The sequence below is a fragment of the Cryptomeria japonica genome, chromosome 3 (genome assembly GCF_030272615.1).
Source record: "Cryptomeria japonica chromosome 3, Sugi_1.0, whole genome shotgun sequence".
In the NCBI taxonomy this organism is placed as follows: Eukaryota; Viridiplantae; Streptophyta; class Pinopsida; order Cupressales; family Cupressaceae; genus Cryptomeria; species Cryptomeria japonica.
In genome coordinates, this window is record NC_081407.1 from 128,392,951 (window position 1) to 128,413,278 (window position 20,328).

General features: G+C 34.4%; 2 protein-coding genes across 2 annotated transcripts; one reads left to right on the plus strand and one right to left on the minus strand.

The window, feature by feature from the left end:
- Positions 1–3,074: 3,074 nt before the first annotated feature.
- LOC131066534 (probable protein phosphatase 2C 55) lies at positions 3,075–5,685 on the minus strand. The gene is made up of 4 exons (XM_058001311.2): positions 5,174–5,685; positions 3,986–4,301; positions 3,669–3,815; positions 3,075–3,565 (listed from the first exon to the last, which is right to left on the minus strand). The coding sequence occupies exons 1-4, from the start codon at positions 5,683–5,685 to the stop codon at positions 3,260–3,262; spliced, it is 1,281 nt and encodes a 426-aa protein (XP_057857294.2). The 3' UTR covers positions 3,075–3,259.
- A 12,722-nt stretch (positions 5,686–18,407) lies between these two features.
- Positions 18,408–20,051, plus strand: LOC131874001 (uncharacterized). The gene is made up of 3 exons (XM_059217201.1): positions 18,408–18,466; positions 18,560–19,156; positions 19,256–20,051. The coding sequence occupies exons 1-3, from the start codon at positions 18,408–18,410 to the stop codon at positions 20,049–20,051; spliced, it is 1,452 nt and encodes a 483-aa protein (XP_059073184.1).
- The last annotated feature ends 277 nt before the right edge of the window (positions 20,052–20,328 follow it).

The window sequence follows — 20,328 nt, forward strand, 5'->3', positions numbered from 1 at the left end:
AATGTGACATTGCATTTTTAATCAGCAAACGAGAGAATATAACATGCAACCTTCAATCATCTAAATGTGTAAAGTTAGCCTTGTGTCTTTATATTGTACTATCCAATATCCATATATTTGTCTAGTTTTCAACGTATGTGTCCAATTTTCATTGTGCCTATGCCACATTACCTTGACAATCACCAGACACAATTATAAAGGGCAACCTCATCATGTGGATGCTTCCATGAATGTATATATACTTTTTATAGTCTGACAAGTTCTCTTAATCACAATTTTTTTGACTAAAGTATTGCATTTGATTAATTTGTCTTTGAAGAGATTTTAAAACACCTTTAAATATTCTCACAAAGTATCCTCTCAAAATAATGCAAGTATGCAATTATGTCGATTAATATGTAAGATATGTTATTGTGATTAACCTGCAATGTCATTTGTTCGCCATCTTAGCATGTAGATTGAAAGTTAGATCCGTGGACATAATGTTTTACTCGAGTAATGTCCATTGTTGGTAAAAAACTAATATAACTTTATTGCCCTTCCTAGATGAAGGTACCTATATATGATCAGTCCACCACGCCACATTTTATAGAAAACAACAAACATCTACCTTAATCATCTATTTAAAGTTAGTTGACCACCATATCCCTTTAATTTCAGAGTCCCACTAGCATAAAGAATATATCATAAACCTCGAAAAGGCCATTCACAATTAAATCTACAATATTGTTACTGCCGTATATATGTATGAACTAACATAACGTATTGCAAAGCTTGAGGGGTTAAGAAAGAATGGTCTCTACATGCCTATGGTGTTATACCCTTGATCCAAGGTAAACCAGTACATTAGTACTTCGTGATAAATTTATTGGAGTTCTATATGTTGTGAGATATGGTTTGCTTCTTTTCATTTTGTCATTGTGTGTTTTTAGTCTTTTTATAAAAACCCCTTGGTTTCGCAGAGCCTAAACGAATCAGATCCATCCTTATTTGTCAGTCCTTTTCAAGCCACAATCTAATCATAAACCTTGCTTTCGACAACACATTCTGACCTTTGGTGTCACTACAAGCCTCCAAGATTTGTGTGGATGTCTATACACCATCAAGCACCAACCAATTAAAAACCAAAATCATGAAATTTCCAGTCCATAATGATTTGTTTGTATTGCCAAAAATAAAATCTACACAGAATATGAACAAATCAAATCGAAATCAACAATTATCTTCCCCTCCAAGACCACAGCAAGATTGCATAAAACATATTCAATGGTCAAATAACCAAATCCGAATTCCTTGATTAACCGCATTTGAAAGATATTTCTATCCTCCCCTCCAAGACCACGACAACAATAAAATCTACACGATCAAATCCAGAAGAATACAAACAAATCAATTGAAAATCAACAATTATCTTCCCTTCCAAGACCATGACAAGACTGCATAAAATATATTCGATGGTCAAACACACAAATCTGAAATCCTCAATTAACCGCAATTGAAAGATATTTCTATCCTACACTCGGGGAGCCAACTGCCCAAGAACATATAAATCCAGTGTGAGGCTAAAATAAGATCTGAAATCAACATTAAACTGAATTTTAAATGATTTCAGATCTGAAATCCTGTCAAACTGCCATTCAGCACCTAGGAATTCAATACCTTCGGCAAACTTTATTTCATTTTGACACCCAGATGCTAAAAAGTATCAAACTAGTTTAGAGCGTTTAGAATCTACAAAAGCACTGAAAGCATTAAAACAAAATAGAACTCAGCACCTCCAAAATCTGAGAGTTGAAAGGAAATGACACTTGTAGCTCAGAAACAAATTGATTCCAAAACAACTAACCTAATTGACACATCAGTACATGCCATGGTCAGCCAAACAATGTTGCACTCAACCAGTTCACCGTAAATCCAGCTATCCACTGGAAAACTATTCTAAAAGATAATAACAAAATTGGGATGTGAAGCCGAAAATGTAATCCAATTCAAAACGCTCTCAGATTCAATAAAGCTTTACAACAGTTAGAAGATAGAAACTAGGAAGTCTGCTGCAAAGGACTTTCGATAAAAACCATTCGTAAAATTAAATAATCATTTATCCCATGAAATACAAATCAAAAGGAACGAAAACCCTCTCAAGACCGTGACAACTGGCAGACTGTCACACTACAAACATTTTAGGAAGTCAAGGCGAACATCTGAGAATCTGCTAGCCAATCTTGTAAGAATCTAGCACAAGTCAACATAGCATATACGTTACGAGAACCTGACAACACATGACAATCAACCTGGTGAAAAAGTTATGAATCCTTCCCAAACAGAAAGGATCATTATCGAAACTCAAAGATCCTAATTTATCAAAAATTGTAAGTCTGAACTCATAAACATTTTTTCTTGTGCACAAATTATTACTAATATTATTAATGCCAATTTTAAGATTTCTCTTAAAAATAAGCAGAAAAATAAATACTCATGGGGCCACCAGCTTCACATATATTTCCTAAAAAAATTGAACAAGCACTACTAACAAAAATAAGCTAAGCAGCCGCATGGGAACATGCCTTAACATGCACTAAAAATGTAATTACCAAAAGAAAACACAAATCAGTAATTTCTAACTAGAACAAAACAGAGAACTACACTCAACCAGGTTTTTCAATAGTTATAATTACTATATTTTTGCCAAGGAAAGCAAAATTTCTTAAAGCATTTTTCAATAGTTATAATTACTATATTTTTGCCAAGGAAAGCAAAATTTCTTAAAGCATTATTGTGTACAAAATCCTCTTTCTAAATCGAATTGCTTGTAGTGTCCAATATAGTACAGTCCATGTTTTGCGGTTACTTCCAAGTTTCCAACTACTTGTGCTTAGATAGATTCCTAGAACATACCAAAAACAATTCTACCATTACTAAACCTGCCTTTTTACCCTCGAACAAGAATGTGACAGTAAATGCTTTACATATGCCAAAATTAACCATTTTGATATGCATACCCATTACTGGAACTTTACATCAATGCAATCAATAGGGTTAGCCTTCAATGGCTTGGGATTAGAAAAAAATTCCCTTTTCTTGACCATTCCCACTACTTGATGCATTGTTCTCTAGGCAAATTAATCAGTACTTGAGCAATGCTTATATTTCCAATAACACAATTTACACAATTTGCAGAACACAGCATAAACATTTAGAGAAGTAAATATCTTCTCAAGCCTTGGCAATAGACTGTAAGATAAACCATCCAAGGAATCTTCTACTCTTCTGGGTTAGAATTGGAGCTTGCAACATATGATACAACAACAGTAATATCATCCAGTTTTCCACCATAATGTGTAATACCTGCATCTTGGGCAGCAGTAGAAAAGGGAGTTTGTCTGTGTTTATCTTGTGCTCGCTGCCTTGCCAGTGCAGCAATTTTTTGAGCAGTAACCTGTGGCCCTAGACCAGCTCTTACAGCATGAACTACCACAGCAGTTACTTCACTATTGTATAGATTATCAAAGAGCCCATCTGTACCAGCTATAATTACATCCCCTGGAGTAACTTGAAGGGTGAACATCTGTATATCTGAAAAAGATTAAAATATCAAAATAAGAAATCAAATTCATTCAAATGTTAGGAATAGAATATAACTAAAAAAATAATTAAGGACATTGCTTCACCTGTGCAGAGCTTGGGAGGTCACTACCTCCACTTTCAAGTTGATATGGGTAATTGAACTCATGTTGCTGGACAGGAGATCTGAAGATTGTACATCCATCCCTCACTACTAAAAATCCACTATCCCCCAAATTGACAGCATGAAGACCCTAGAAAATCCATGACATTTGTGTCAGGTTAACTACATTCATAAAGAAGATGAACGGAAGCTAATTCATTTGATGAAGTTATTTGGAGAAAAAATTGCAAACATCAACACCTACTGCAGTGATCAGAAGATAATAAGGGAAAGAAGCATATTTCCATAAATTGAAGTTACCTGATCAGAAAGGGCTAACATACAAGCTGTTGATGATCCCTTGGATTTTGTACTTACATAAGCTTTCTCCAATACCCTTGACAAATCAATAGAACCTCGAGGTTCCTCTTGAATTGCAGCCACAGAATGAGCCATTAGTTCACAGGCATAGATAGCTGAATCAACACCCATCTTAGTCTGTCCTCCCACACCATCAGCGACACCAATAGCCTGTTCAGCTGTACATATAAAGTGAGCATCTTGACCACCTATTTTCTCCTTTGGGAGGTAACATGCACCTGATTGCAGTTTCAATACTCTGTCACCAAGAAGATCCCTACAGACCAAAAAAGTAATGTAAACGAGATTTGATAATATGCCAAGAAACTTACAGATCAAAAAGTATCAAATATAGGGAAAGAGCTTTAAACTGTTTAGTAAAATAACTAACTCTACCAATTGACACCAGTGAAAGAAGAAAAGGAAACATACTCACATTAATACATCAAGGAAAAAAAATATACAGATAGTTTTACATGTTTAAACAAAACAAATTTACATAACTGACAGCCACAAATACTCAATTCAAGATTCAATTATAAAGAATACAGAGAAAACCCTTATAAATAGCATTTGGTTGGATCTTCAATTTTCAGAACGTCAAACAAAATTTTAACCGAGAATCATCATGTCCATTGCAATTAATCAGAGGAATCCATATGAAATTATAAAAATACTAAGTTGCTGAATCGTGGGATTTGTCGGACGATTTCGGGTACGAAACGTACAGGAATCGAATTCTGAAATGAATCTCCTTTGGGTACATCCAAGGTCTGTGTTTATAGAAGCTGAAATGTTTAGTGATTCTAGTTTGATCTGTGTTAATAGAAGCTGAAATGTAAATTAGAATGTTATGTCTCAAAATTTGAAATTTGTAATGGTTTTTGTTTAACATATGTATTGCTATATAACATTTTAAACTTTATTCTATTTTTTAACTATATGTATATGTACTTATAACCAGGGCATAACAGATATAGACAAGTTCTAGCAACGACATGTACTACAGCTAGAACCACAGGTATAGGTAGAACCACTACTAACCATAACTACAGATAGATCCATAACGATATGTAGAACCACAACTACGACATTGCACTAAAATTACAGACATTTTGATCTCCGTGGTAATGTCATCGAGGCGGTTACAAAATTTTGTCGACGCTAGAAGAAATTTTGCCGATGCCCGAATTAATGTTATCCACGCCCTTTGAAATGTTGCCGATGCCTGTTGAAATGCCCCCAAGGCTCTTAACAATGCTTCCGAGAATTGTGTAAAGGAGCTCGAGGCCCAATGAAATGGTCCTGAATTTCCTTTCGATGAGAACAATGGCGATGAGGAGAACAATGGCTATGGCCGCCACCACAACAATCATCACAATATTGATTCCAGACTTAGAGTCGTCATTATAATAATAGTAATTGTATGGATCAGAACCATAGAGAAAAGGAGGTGGTGGTGGTGGTAGTAAAAAAGGTTGAGGAGGTGCAAATTGTTCATTACAACAATTTACAACAATGGCGGGCTCAGAAGGAGGAGGAGGGAAAAGAGGAGGAGGAAGAGGAAGAGAAGTAGGATTGCTCTGTTGTCCATTACAACCATGATGGTCTGCAACACTCAAAGTGGCTAACACCACTAACAACACAATTCCATGATTCATCCTTACTAATTACAAAGAGGGTCTTTTTAAATTCTTCTGCTTTTGCAGGTTTTCTCATATAATGTGTGATGCGAAACTTATAGATAATCTCGTGTTTCTCTGCACGGATTGAGGAGTTGGTGGGCTCACAAGCCACATTGTTGATGAGCTCACAGATTGTTTTAGTATGATTAAGATGAAGAGACCTTGTCAGATTAGGTTTTGAAATGTTCAACATCATTATTGGGAGAATCATTTGTAGGTGATCTAGCGAGACTAAACATTACAATAATCAACGTCTTTATCAGAAAAATTGCAGGCAAATGAGAAAAATTTCCAAGTGAAGTATTTGGATGAATTGGCTTTCAACGCAGTCAAATATAGCCATTTAAATTTTGAGCACTCTCTCTTCTCAAATATGTCACCCAGTGTGGTCTACGTTGTCTATGATGATCCTCAGAGGAAATTATAAGAAAACTATCAAAAACCATAAGGGGTAATTGTCGTCTATGATCATCTTTCTTATGATTACTGTTTTCCACAAGATTCTCATTTTTGATGTCTGGATAGACAAAGGTATGATTACATACCAACTTAGAGTATGTGGGGATAAAGTTCATTGAATAATTTTTTTGTGAAATTTTTATTTCAAGTGGAGTACATAATATTTGTATAGTTTATAATATGGATTGGATTTTTAAAAAATGGTATTAGGTATGAGTATTTTTAACAATATTTTAGATGATATTTTATAATTTATATTAAGATTAAGAATAATCTTTTCATTGTCAGATTTAATATTTGATTTATAGTAGTGCAAGTTTTTTTATTTTTTACATTAAGGGATATTTATTTTTCCTATACATATTATTAGGTATTTTAAAGTTATTTAGGTGTGGTTAATATGAAAGGACATGGTTACTACTAATCATGCATTAACCATGCACTTGAAAGGTTCATAAGCCATAAAAATCAAGTGTCAAATTAATGAAATTAAAGTTAAGAGCTTCTGAGACAATTTTTTTTTTCTTAAACTATATGGATTATCTTATTGCAAGGATTTTTAATTTATTTTTTAGCACTCACATTTGTATAGTAGTGACAACACTATTCACTAGATGCTACCATTACTACCTTATTATTTGTACCAATAGTTGTGTGCCCACTAGAGTGGCAACCTTTGTAACTTAATTGGGGTGTCATCTTAGCACAAGCTTTGGCAGTCAAAATGTGTGCCTACAATACCTATTTTGTTGATCACCATTTTACACACACATATATGCATATATACACACAAGAGTGTATATACATACATACATACATACATACACATGTGTTTGCATGTACATATACACACACACACATGTGTGTGTGTGCGCGTGCACACACACGCATATGTTTATGTGTATATATATGTGTGTATATATGTGTGTATATTGTTGGCAATTGACACTCATTCGGTAAGAGTTAATGGCATTTTGGGTTGTCATTGATGGCAACTCATCTTTAGGTGTAAATATTCTATCGAGATTCATTACTTTATTTTGTTTGGGTTAACCAACATTAATTACACTTAACTGACATTCACTTTGCTTTACAACCGGCTAAGTCCTAATCTCGGTAACGGATCTCGGTAACGTGTATTTGGAACCTGGTAATGGATAGGACCCAACTAGGTGATCTTATGGCCCCAATTATTTCTTTCATGAAATTTGTGGTAATGTGTGAAGGTTGACATGATCATTGGGATTATGTTAGAAATTCGTTATGATTCGACAACTGACTGGTTTATACTTTTCATTGAAGCCAATGTGGTGGAAGATAGGAGGATATTTAAGGAGATCCTTTCAGCGATGGATTAAATAAGTTTTGTAATGCAAATTTTGGTTGCAAATTATTTAGGGATTATCGGTATGCATTTTGGTCAGCGATTAGAAGCTTTTGTGTGCAGTTTCACGTGGACAGCCTAACCAATACCATAACAGAGTCGAACAAAGAATCAACAAACTGGTACACAGTGAAGGTTAACAGAGCATGAATCAAAACTTATGTAGCATGGTCAGATGCATCTGATAAGTTCATACTTCTTGTAATTACTTTGTAATGCTTTGTAAGTCACTGAGACTTCTCATTTTGTGTTGAGTAGTGAGCTCTAGGTGGTTGGCCTAATTGCATATGCAATCCTCTTCATGTAATATTTGTATAGCTTGATCAAGTATATAGATATTGTGGGTATCAATCCCAACGTGATTTTTCCCTTTGCAAGGTTTTCCACGTGTAAATATTGGTGTTATGGTGTTGCCTCTTTATGTGTTATTTGGTGTATGCACTTTAATTTTATTTACTGTCAACTGGTTAATAAGCAATAAGTTCAAAACTAAGATTACTGGTAGAAAACTAATTCACCCCCCGCCTCTCAATGTTCTTGGATTCTAACAATTGGTATTAGAGCTTGGTTCCTCGGAAGAAGTTTAACCAGTTGAGGAAGATCTAGATTTTGGAATCAATGGAAACCGTTCTACAGCAACAACTTTGACTTGCTCTTAAGGATCTTGATAATGAGAAGATGGAGAACAATGAACTGAAAAATGAACTAAAGCAAGCTAGCGAACACATCATTTCATTGCAAGGAAACCTTTCAATTGTTAAGGCTAAGAGAAAGGAACTTTGTGATCAATTGTAAAATCAGATTAGTGATGAGGAAGATGCTATGAAGGATCAATGTCATAAACTCACTCAGGGGAACACTATCTTGAAGAATGAAATGCAAACCCTAACCATGAGGATGTGCAAGGAAATTGAGGACAGAAAGAAAAATGAAGAAAACCTAGCTCAAGCATTGAAGGATAGATCTGATGAATGCAATAGAGTGACACATGAGAATGACATGTTACAACTTAAGTTGACCCAGTCCTGAAACAATGAACAGGAACTCGAGAGATAGATTATAATCATGAGAGATGACTTGGTTATTGCAAATGAGTACAAGGACAAGTTCAAGGATAGCTCTGCTAAACTTGATGAACTACTGAAGAATCAGAGAGATGCTAATGACAAGAGAGGTCTTGGTTATGAAGAAGGAGAAATGTCAGGTACTGTACTACAAGATCAATCACCCAGACAAAAGAAGAATTATACCAACAACCAGAACCAAAAATCAATAGTAAGACAACCTAATGCTCACAAATTCAATGGTACATTCTTTGTTTGCAATAAATATGGTCATATGGCTAGTCAGTGCAGAAATAGGAATAATCAGAACAATACACCATTCACCAGTCTTGCAAATGTAAGATGTCATGCAAGTAGAAAATTTGGACATATGGCTAACCAATGCAGATCTAAAGGAAAGCAAGTGTTTAACAAAGCAATTCAAAAGAACAATATTGTATGTTATGCATGCAACAAAGCTGGACATATTGCTAAATATTGCAAAAGTAAGAACCCATCAGCAACTAATGGAAATACAGATGAGAAGGGAAAGGCAAAAGTGGAAGACATCAGAAAACAACATGAGAAAAGATGGGTAAGAAGATTGGATACACCACAGGCAGATCACTTGGTAGAGTCATTAGGTTCTACATTAGTAGCAGACACAATAGGTAACTAAGGCACTCTACCTTAGGTGTAGGAAAATCATTAAAGATCATGCAAATACCCCAGATTAGATCTATAGTTAGAGAATTCTGATTATGGATGGGTGCTGAAGAAATTTGAGTTATTTACCAAAATCTACTTGTAGACTATGCGACCCGGTAATGCCTCCCGATAGCATTTATTATAGTAAAAAATTAGGGTTCATGACGATAAAAGGAAAAAGTAAATTTATTTTCTTTACATAGCGATCGAGCATTTAGACGAGCGATTTCCAGAGAAATTCAAAGTCCAAGGCGATTTGTGCAAGAACTTTCCTTCAAAAGCAATTTCATCTCCCAACAGTGTCTTGAGGTATTTTCATTTGTAGAAACCTTAGTTTTAGTATTTGGTTATCATTGCTTATTCATCATCTAGCATCAACACTCCTTTGGTGGTGGAAATCAAGAACCGCCCCCGTCTTTTTTTCAAGAAGCACCCTTTCAAGTCAATTCTAGATGAACCTTTGGGAATATTTTCAAGCATTTTCCATGGTATTCTTCACATAGAAGATATTACAGAATACATTCATTGCAATATTGAGGAGCTCGGAGGATATGAGTTGTCCTGTGTTTTCATAGAAATCCTAATCACCGACAACCAGCTGAAATTGGAATTTGCTCACTTGTAGAGAAAGGGTTTCACGTAGTTCATGGATTTTCCCACTTTCGATGAGGTAGAATGGGTGTGATACATTTTGAGTGGCATTCATGGAGAGTTTATCTAGTTGGACCGGTCGTACAAAATTACAAAGGAAGTGATTAAGAATGTCACCTGTTTACACAAGGTTGGAGGTGTGCCCAGCCCTAGGTGCAAGCTATCTAATGCTGAATTGAACAAACTTAGTGATGCCACTTTTGATGGACGATCTATGAGGGTTGATGATGTGAGAGATATTGATGTCAAGTTTGTCATGATGATTATCAGTTGCAAGGTCTACTAGTGTAACTGAATGAACTCTGTCTCCGACAATAATATTTTGGTTGCTCATCAAATGGTGAAGGAGGATGCACACTATGATCTTTGTAGTGTAATGCTAAAATAAATCATGACAAACCTCTTGAAAATCAAGCAAGATAAGAAGAATACTTTTCAGTATGGCTTTTTTGTTATCTGTCTAATCTTTTACTCTTTGGGCACTGTTCCCAGTTTTGGAAAGATTCAATGGGCTTTTGACCACCCGGTAGCATCTCAAATAGGTCAAATTTTGGATAGGTAAGTGGACAAGCTAATCAAGGCTAATTTATGGGCATTTTTAAAGATTTTCCAAGAAGAAATGAAAAATAGATCTAGGATTCCTAAATCAATTGTAGAAAAGTATAAGGAAACTATATATTTTATGGTTAATAAAGACGAGTGCATAATGGAAGCTATACAACCCAAAATTATATGGATCATTCCTATGGGCTATGAGGTGGACGAGGCCACAATGGATCCCTATGCACAGCACTTACTGTAGGAACCAGTAGATGAAAAAGAAGAAAAATTTGGCACAGCCCAAGAAAAAGGGCTTAAGGTTCACCAAGAGTAGGTTGCACTGACAATGAGGAAGAAAATGACTAAGGTTGTAGCGGAATCTCTTATAGGTGAAGGACATGATAGGGCAGAAGTTGAACAAAAAGTTAAAATTGTTGAAGCCTGGAGGAAAGAGGAAAGGGAAGCCTAGAAGGCATCTCAAGCCACTCCCAACATGGTCTCGATACAAATAGAGACTTCTAAGAAATCAGAAGCATCATCCATTGAGCCTGCTAGGCCTAAACTAATTGAGCCTACAAAGAAAAAGAAGAAGGCTACCCAGCAATACGTGACTGTTTCTTCTGAGGAAACCAAATCATATGAGGGTATTAAGGAAATTCCAAGAAGAAAGGAGTAGTGAGGGATAAGTAGAAGGATCAAAAGAAAGAACCTGTTAAGGAGACTCCCCGAAAGCCCAAAACAATAATTTTACATAAGTGAAAACCCAAGTTAGATGAGCAACTCAAATCGAAAGCCAAGAGGAGAACTGGTAAGAAGAAACTGGATGCTCAAGATCTAATTGATCAAATTATTAATGATAGGAACTTAGATAACATTTCTTTATTCTTTGATATATTTGAGGAGAAGGACAAAAAGAAAATTGAGGAAGCAATTGTTTTACATTTTGATTCATTTAGTAGGGCATTAATTGAACTTGAGAAAATTTTGCCTAAAGAGTTGTATGGTAAGTTAAAGGCCAGAAAATTACATGCTCGGACTCTAGACAGATAGATAAAAGAGACATAATTGGTTAATCACTGCCCCACAATAGCCCCTATAGAGATTGTAGATCTAATAACTAAAACTAGCTCATCCAAATTCAATCCTAAGCACATAATAAACAACCTAATGTTGGAAAGGTTTGAGGAGATTCAAAAGGAAATTGTAGATATTTGGGTAAGGATTCTTTTGAGTTTGGGTTATGAACTAACTCCCAATTTTGTACAGTCTTAGAATATTCAATTGCCAAAAGCTCAGCAACTAGTAGAACAACCAAGTGTAAATATTGAGCAATTGGCTAGCACTCGATTGGCTACCACTGTACCAGTTAGTGAGTCAAATTTTGCAATAGAGGATTTACAAATAGATAATGTACAAAATGCAGAGGACACATAGGCTAATATAGATAAGGATATAGTTAATAAGGGTGGAGAGGACGTATAGGATCTGGATAGGGCACTAAGTGGCTAAGCCACTGGTGCAAAAGAGTTAAAAGATTCTAAGGTTATCTCTTCGATAGACAAGGGTAAGGAAACTACAATAGATCTCTCTTCCGGCTTGGGAATTGACACTTCAGCTATAGCCAAAGGGAACTTGTCACAATTTTCTATCAGTTTTGACAAACCCTGCCACAAGATGTCACTGGCTGAGAAAATTTTGGCGGCAGCAACACTTCAAGAACAGGCAACATAGGAGTTGGCTCAGAAAGAGTCAAAAGATAGGAAATTAATTGAACATAGTTTTGACGTTTTGAACCGGTTGGTACTAGAATTCCAAGAACAAGAGAGCACAAGCTCATCTGGTAAAGTGGAAGAAATTATTAATTTTATTCCCCAACACTGTGATTCTTTACTAAAAATTTCATTAACAAAGGCCAAAGACAAGTTTGTTGAGACCCAGAAGCAGACATTTTTGCAGATGATTGAGTTTGACAAGGGTAAACTCCAAACTTGCTTGCAATCCATTAATGTAGCATTGGTGGAGGGAGGTAGTGTATATAAAACTTGTCTAGATTTTGATAAGCTCACAACATCCATAGACAAGCAACTATCAGATTGTAGGAGGGTGAACCCACAATAGTGGGTTACACTTTTTTGGACCAAAAAAATTGACTCTTTTGTCCAAAAATCAATTTAGCCATGTTCTATCGAAACCCCCTTTCGATCAAATGTAAAAAACACTTTCGATTGAAACCCACTTTTCATTGAACCCCAAAAAATATAAAATGCAAAATTTGCATTAGGGGGTTCAATAGAAGGGGGCTTCGATCGAACCCTAGGGGGTTTGACCAAACCCCCTTTTATAGAAAATATGTTCTATCGAACCTATTTCATTTTGGACTCTCCCCAAGCCTCTCATGGTTTTTGTAGATTTTTGTCCTTTGAAGCTCAAACTAGGGGCTCAAATCGATGAATTTTGACAAACCCAAATACATGATAGTAGTACTCGAGGAAAGCTTTCTAATGACTATTATTTGAATATATAAAGAGTTTATTATAATTTTTTTTTTAGATTAACTAAACATAGGTTTCATACCAAACATCAACTTCCGAGTTCAATGGTTATGGAAACATAGTAAACAAGTGAAAAAAATTTCTGCAAAATATCTATGCACTAGGTATTGAAGTCCTCTTTCCAAAAAAAAAAAAAATTGAATTTGGATCCATACACAACAAGTTATGATCAACCAAATGAACATATGTCAAAACTACAGTTAACTCGACTTCAAAACTTAATAAAATATGAAATATTGAAGATAATGTTATGAAACCAATTGGAAACATTAGATATGTATGTTACAAAACTAAATTCAAAAGAATCACATTCCTATCTATTTTAGAAAAATGTTATGCCATACCAAATGAGTATTACTCTTAAAAAATGTTTTTTTTTTTAAAAAACTAGTTTTCGAGGGAGATAAAAAATGAAAATAAATTGATTCAAAAAAATTTTAAAAAAATATATTTAGAATCTACAGACAAAATGTCACAAATCACTAGTTCACATCATCTACAAATTCCTTATGGTTTAGCAATAATAAGTGTTCGAATGTGAGGTTTTTTTTGAAAATGAAAATTGAAGTGTCAAAGTTGGTAAAAAAGTGTAACCCACTATTGTGGGTTCACCTAGGAACAATTTAATTCAGATTTTTAACTCTTACAACCCAATAGTCAATCTTACAATTTGTTTGGATGGTCCAATTTTGATAGTTATGGATTAAATTTTGAAATTGGAGAAGGATAGGGACATCATAATAAAGAGAGCAAATGAGCTCCAGAATCTTATTGGTCCCCGGTTAGATAATTTATTTTTTCATAAGACTGAGTGTATTTCTAACATGTAAAAGGAGGATCCCAGTATATTAGAAGAAATTGAATATTATGCTAGTCTCTTGAATGGATTTATCTTCATTCTTGACTCACTCAAGAAAGGCTGGGATACCTATTTTTCATTTTTGAAGAATATGCATGCATACATTTTAAAATTTGTAGAGAATCGGCCTATTTTTATAATTGTACAAAATTCTTTGTGGGCACCCCACTTTATCATTGATGTATAAAGGGGAGGAATAAAGTGAAAATATATATATTACTCAACGGGAGTATTAGATGTATATAGTAGATTCATGTATAGGTTAGGAGGTCATGCAGATTCAGAGGCAGATTCAGTGATAGCACCATTTTTCGCATTAGTGTTTCCATCAATGTCAAAGGTGGAGATTGTTGGCAATTGACACTAATCTAGTAAGAGTTAATTGGATTTTGGGTTGTCATTGATGGCAACTCATCTTTAGGTGTAAATATTCTATCCAGATTCATTACTTTGTTTTGTTTGGGTTAATCAACATTCACTTTGCTTCACAACCGACTAAGACCTAATCTCGATGACTGAACTCGGTAACGTATATTTGGAACTCGATAATGGATAGGACCTGGCTAGGTGATCTTATGGCCCCGATTATTTCTTTCATGGAATTTATGGTAATGTGTGAAGGCCGACATGATCATTGGGATTATATTTGAAATTCATTATGATCCGGTAGCTGATAGGTTTATCCTTTTAATTGAAGCCGACATGGTGGAAGATAGGAGGATATTTAAGGAGATCCTTTCAGTGATGGATTAAATAAGTTTTGTAATGCGAATTTTGGTTGTGAATTATTCAGGGATTATCGATATGCATTTTGGTCAGTGATTAGAAGCTTTTGTGTGTAGTTTCACGTGCATAGCCTAACTGGTAGCAAAATAGAGCATCAACAAATTGGTACATAGTGAAGGTTATTAGAGCATGAACCAAAACTTATCTAGCATCGTTAGATGCATCTCATAAGTTCATACTTCTTGTAATTACTTTGTAATTCTTTGTAAGTCAGTGAGACTTCTCATTCTGTGTTGAGCAATGAGCTCTATGCAGTTGGCCTGATTGCATGTGCAATCCTCTTCATGTAATATTTGTATACCTTGATCAAGTATATAGATATTGTGGGTATCAGTCCCACTGTAGTTTTTCCCTTTGTAGGGTTTTTCATGTATAAATATTGGTGTTATGGTGTTGCCTCTTTATGTGTTATTTGGTGTATGCACTTTAATTTTATTTACTGTCAATCGATTAATAAGCAATAAGTTCAAAACTAATATTACCGGTAGAACACTGATTCACCCGCCCCTCTCAGTGTTCTTGGATTCCAACATAGATATGTGTATATATATGTGTATACATATATGTATATATGTGTATACACACACACACACATGTATATATATATGTACACACACATAAAGATATATACATGCATATATATATAGATACACACACACATATATATGTATATATATGTGTGTGTATACATACATACATACATACATACATACATACGTATGTATGTATGTATGGTGAAAAGTGATGAGGGGAGATGAAGTGGAAAGCTTTACTCCCCTCAAACGAGGGATGAAAGTTTCACAGCAGATTCCCTTCAACTTTTCACACACATTAAATTTAAAAGATGGGTTGAATTCACTAGATCCAATCCCAATGGAAAGGGATTGAATACTAAGTGAATTGTAGGGAATTTGAAATGTATTAGGAAAGTAAATTAACCCTCTTTTATAATAGACTAGTTGAATCAAGAAAATTGAGACTAAGTGTAGGAATGACAAAGAAGCAATTATATCTTGAGTTAGAGATGCAGGATGAAGATGTGCACCTGGAATTAGTACTAAAATGTCGAGATGAAGTGTCACGACTCGAATTAGACCTCAGTTAGATTTATTTATTATGTTAGATACCTTTTGATTAACATTTAATAATGATGAATAATGTTGTTATGATATTTAATAATGTTAATATTTTGCTAGATTTTTTTTTATGTAATGGGATCTGACGAATTTTTGTCAAGTATAAGTTGCAGGGTAACTGTCGAAGGTGGACATATGACCGAGGAGGGGTTTTTCTAGCTTGCCAGTAGCAACCTAAGTATTGGAACCTTGTGCAAAGTATCCAATTAGATAAACAATTAGTAAATTAAATTAGAGAGTCTAAAATATATTGATAAAATAAAATAATAATAATAATAAGGATAAATTATTAAATATACAAGTATTTAATATTACAATCAAGCTAGAAATAATTATAAAATAATTATTTAAAAGATAGTAAATAAATTAATTAGTTGAGTAATTAAAAATAAAATTATTTGATAATTAAATTATAAAATATAAAAGATATTTAAGATATAATATCTTATAAATACTAAAATTAGAGGACTAATTAAAATAAATAATGAGATTAATTCAAGAAATTAATTAAAATATTAATTAATAAATTTAAATAAATGATCAAGGCATACAAAAAAAACAATGTTGGAGTAAAATTATGTACTAAAAATATAGACAACATGTGAGAGCCTAATAATTAATTATTTTCTTAAAAACTAAATCTTTAACAAATTGTAATTTAATAAAATCAATTAATTATTTTGTGAGTTCTAATTTTAATAATTAGCTTTATTTTAAGAATTTAATCATGCAAACAATTAAATTTAATATTTAGAGAACTCAATGTTTATAAATATAGGAATAAACTTGTTATTTGATGATTCCAATTCTTTTTGATCTTCTTGATTCATGTGATTGTTATGAAGTCGACAAGGTAGATTGAAGAGATTGTCTGAAATTTGGGAAACACCTGGGATTCTTTTTTTTCATAGCTAGGTTCATTTATTTTTCATATTTAATTTGAGTCTTAATTTGATCATTTTGTTTAAAAATTGGATACTGTGGATTTAATGCTTGTTTGTTTGATGTGTCAGTTGTGTTGTCAATGCCATCTTCTCAATGTATCTTAAAAATTAGAAACTAGGGTTTGGGGAAATTTATTGGGTTTTTGCGCTTTAAATAATAATAAGTACTGTTAAAAGTTCAAAGAAATTGGGATCTGGGTTTTTAAGAGATGACTAAAACATTATGACTGTATTTGGAATGTCTTGATAGTGGTAAATTCTAACATCAATATTGATTTAAGAATTTTTAAGAAAAGAATAAAAGAAATAAAAATATTTAATATATATATATATATATATATATATATATATATATATATATGAGGAATTGATTTTAAAGATTATATTAACTTAAATAGAGATTCTTAATTTAGAATTATTGAAAATATTAAAATTTAATTTTGATTTGAGGAAATTATATTATAGAGGGAAAATTTATAAAAATTTATAAAGAAAACATATAATAATATTATTCTGACATTAATCTGTGGAGGGTTAATTTTTTTTCTTTAGATATGAGGGATGATTATGGAACGAGAGTGCTTGTTTATGGGCTAACCAGGGAAGGTTGATTTTCTTCACCTCCCCAATAGGGTAATGATGGCCATCATATTTATTTATTTATTTTTCTCCTTGCCATAACACATGTAGTTAGTTCAACTAGGATGGGTTGTTAGTTCCACATGATTGCACAGGATTCCTTTACTACCAGTTGGTACCGGCTTGCTAGGATACTCTGTCGTGAGGGACAGGAGCTTATCAAGAGCACCGGGAAGCTTATGCTTCATTTGGTTGGGTGGATAAAATGCCTGGGTCATATATCTGTCATCCGGTTTGTGAGAGGAGGTTATTCAGGTCAAACAGATGTGACACATCCGGAGACAAAGAAAGTTAGAGATTCCAGATAAAATTTTATGTAATAATTGAAGATGTATATTTTATTTCATTGTAAGACCAGAATGGTCACATGTAGAGGTTATGAAAAAGGACCTATAAAGCTCACATGATGTAAAGCGACAAGAAGTCACCATGCAATGTAATTGATAAAAAAAAAAAAGAAGAAAAAGGGCTACTAACATACTAACCCACTAACATGCATGATTTACTTTCTTAGATTAGTTTTCATTTATGCATGCATGCATGGTCATATTTAATTATCTGTTAGATTATTTAATTATGAGTTTTTGCATGTTAATTTAATTCATAATAATTTCATGCATATGATTTACGCTACTCATGTGCACACGTAAGTCGACATCGTAACTAATTATGGTTTGCATTCTATTAGACCTCACGCATAATTTTAGTTTGTTATTTTTTTTGCATGCACATTTAATTTCTACATGTTATTTATGAGTTGCATGGTTGTTCAGTTACTTATCTATTACTTGCATGTTGATAATTATTGCTTTTGCATGTGCAATAATGGTTAATTTAATTTTTAATTAAAACAGTGAGTTTAAGTTTTGTTTAACTAGGGTTGGGACAAGCAAGTCCTTACATTTTGGTATCAGAGCTTAGGGTTTAAAAACTAGGACCTTGAGCCTTCTATGCTAAGACTTAGTTTGTTGACTTTCAAGATACCTAATAGGCCAACATGGTGCAAACAAGCAACAAAGCTGGACCTAGCAATAGTGGACCCAATAATAATGAGAGGTTGGAACAGATATTTGAACTACTCAACCGTCAGGGAGCCTGAATGGATAGTATGGAACAAGATATATGAAGGGTTCTTAATGGGAACCCTAGGATTGAGTTAGATGAAATACCCAGAGTAGAGGAAGTGAGACTACCCAGGGTGGAAGTGGAACCTCCTAGAGGTAGAATATCAGAAGAATTGGGCAAAGACCTTAAGAAAGTGACCCCACCAAAGTTTGATGGGAAAACCATAGGTGACAGTGCAGAGGCATGGATCATAGAGATGGAGAAGTACTTTCTGCTTAGAGACTTATCTGATGAGACTAAAGCTATATGGGCTGCCTACCAACTCTCAGGAGAAGCTACTACTTGGTGGGACAATGAGAGAGCACAACATAACTTTCAACCCGGAGAACTTACTTGGAACCTTTTCCTTCAACTTTTTCAAAGCAGGTGGCTCCCACAACACTTCTTCAATAGTAAGATAAAGGAGTTTCAAAAACTAACTCAAGGAAACATGACAGTGACTCAATACTGGGAAAAGTTCTCACACTTGCTAAAGTATGTGCCACAATACCAGACAAATGAGAACTTTAGAATCCGCAAGCTCATCTTAGGATTGCGACCGCAAATAGGAGTAGAAGTGGAAATGCATAGTCCAGAGACCATGGCAACCACATTTGAGAAGGCAACTATGCAAGAACAAAAGTTAATACAGATATATGAAGCTAGAAATAACAGAAACTCAGAGTTAAAGAAGAGAAAGTTTCAGAACAATAATTAGAAGAATGGAACTCAACATATCAGGAACCTGAAGAGAAACAATACTGGGGACAATAAGGGTCAGAACTTCAATAAGAACTTCAATAATAGAGGAAACAATAATTATGGCAATAACAGGTACAATGATAGAAATAACAATGGGAAGGATAAGCCAGAGTATAAGATGGGACACAGAGGTGGATGTTTCATCTGCAGAGGAAAGCATTATGCTAATCAGTGTGATCAACACACAGTGGAAAAAAGAAGAGAAATACAGCCACATCACCAGATTCATGCCGCAGTTGACAATCGCCAAGTAGACTTCCAAGCCTCGCCTATCCAGCTTGATGGTAAACTTTTTGGTCATGCAGTTTCCATTCTTATAGATACAGGTGCTACTGAATGTTTTGTGGATCCTAGAGTTGTATCTAAGTTAAATGTTAAGCCTAGTTATATGTCTAAACCTTGGAATGTTCAATATGGGAACTGGGCAGAGCGGAGGGTAGACCAATGTTTGGCATGCAGTGAATTACTACTTTCCAACTTCCTCACTGAACTAAATCTTTATGTAGCTCCATTAGGAAGTTATGATGTCATCTTAGGAATCAATTGGTTGATCGAGCATAAGGCTATAGTAAATTGTGAGGATAAACTTGTGGAGTGTTTTGATGACTTAGGAAATCAAGTAAAGATACAAGGGGATAAGAAGCCTTTGCAACTTAGACAAATTTCTGCAATGCAACTTAAGAAGGCCCAAAGGAAAGGTTGTGAAATTTACTCAGTGTACATTAAGGATCTAAGGGAGGATAACACAGGACTTGATACACACCCTATCCTTTGAGAGTTCCAAGATGTCTTCCCAGAGGAATTGCTAAGATTTCCACCTAAGAGGGAGTTTGATTTTACTATTGACTTGCACCCAGGGACTGAACCCCAATCTAAGGCACCTTACAGGATGGCAACCATAGAGTTATACGAGCTAAAGATGCAGTTGCAAGAGTTATTGGACAAGGGTCTAATTAGGCCAAGTGTGTCACCATGGGGAGCACCCGTAATCTTCATCAAGAAGAAGGAAGGTACACTCCACTTATGCATTGATTATAGAATGTTGAACAAAG

What these genes read in the sequence shown, in the direction of transcription:
- LOC131066534 (XM_058001311.2), bottom strand. Translation starts at nt 5,685, where the DNA reads ATGAATCATGGAATTGTGTTGTTAGTGGTGTTAGCCACTTTGAGTGTT. An exon ending in TCTAGCGTCGACAAAATTTT is followed by an intron (nt 4,302 to 5,173) that starts GTAACCGCCTCG and finishes TTTGGTCTGTAG; the next exon opens with GGATCTTCTTGGTGACAGAG. An exon ending in TGTTAGCCCTTTCTGATCAG is followed by an intron (nt 3,816 to 3,985) that starts GTAACTTCAATT and finishes TGGATTTTCTAG; the next exon opens with GGTCTTCATGCTGTCAATTT.
- LOC131874001 (XM_059217201.1), top strand. Translation starts at nt 18,408, where the DNA reads ATGGTGCAAACAAGCAACAAAGCTGGACCTAGCAATAGTGGACCCAAT. An exon ending in GGACCCAATAATAATGAGAG is followed by an intron (nt 18,467 to 18,559) that starts GTTGGAACAGAT and finishes TGGGAACCCTAG; the next exon opens with GATTGAGTTAGATGAAATAC. An exon ending in GCAACTATGCAAGAACAAAA is followed by an intron (nt 19,157 to 19,255) that starts GTTAATACAGAT and finishes TCAACATATCAG; the next exon opens with GAACCTGAAGAGAAACAATA.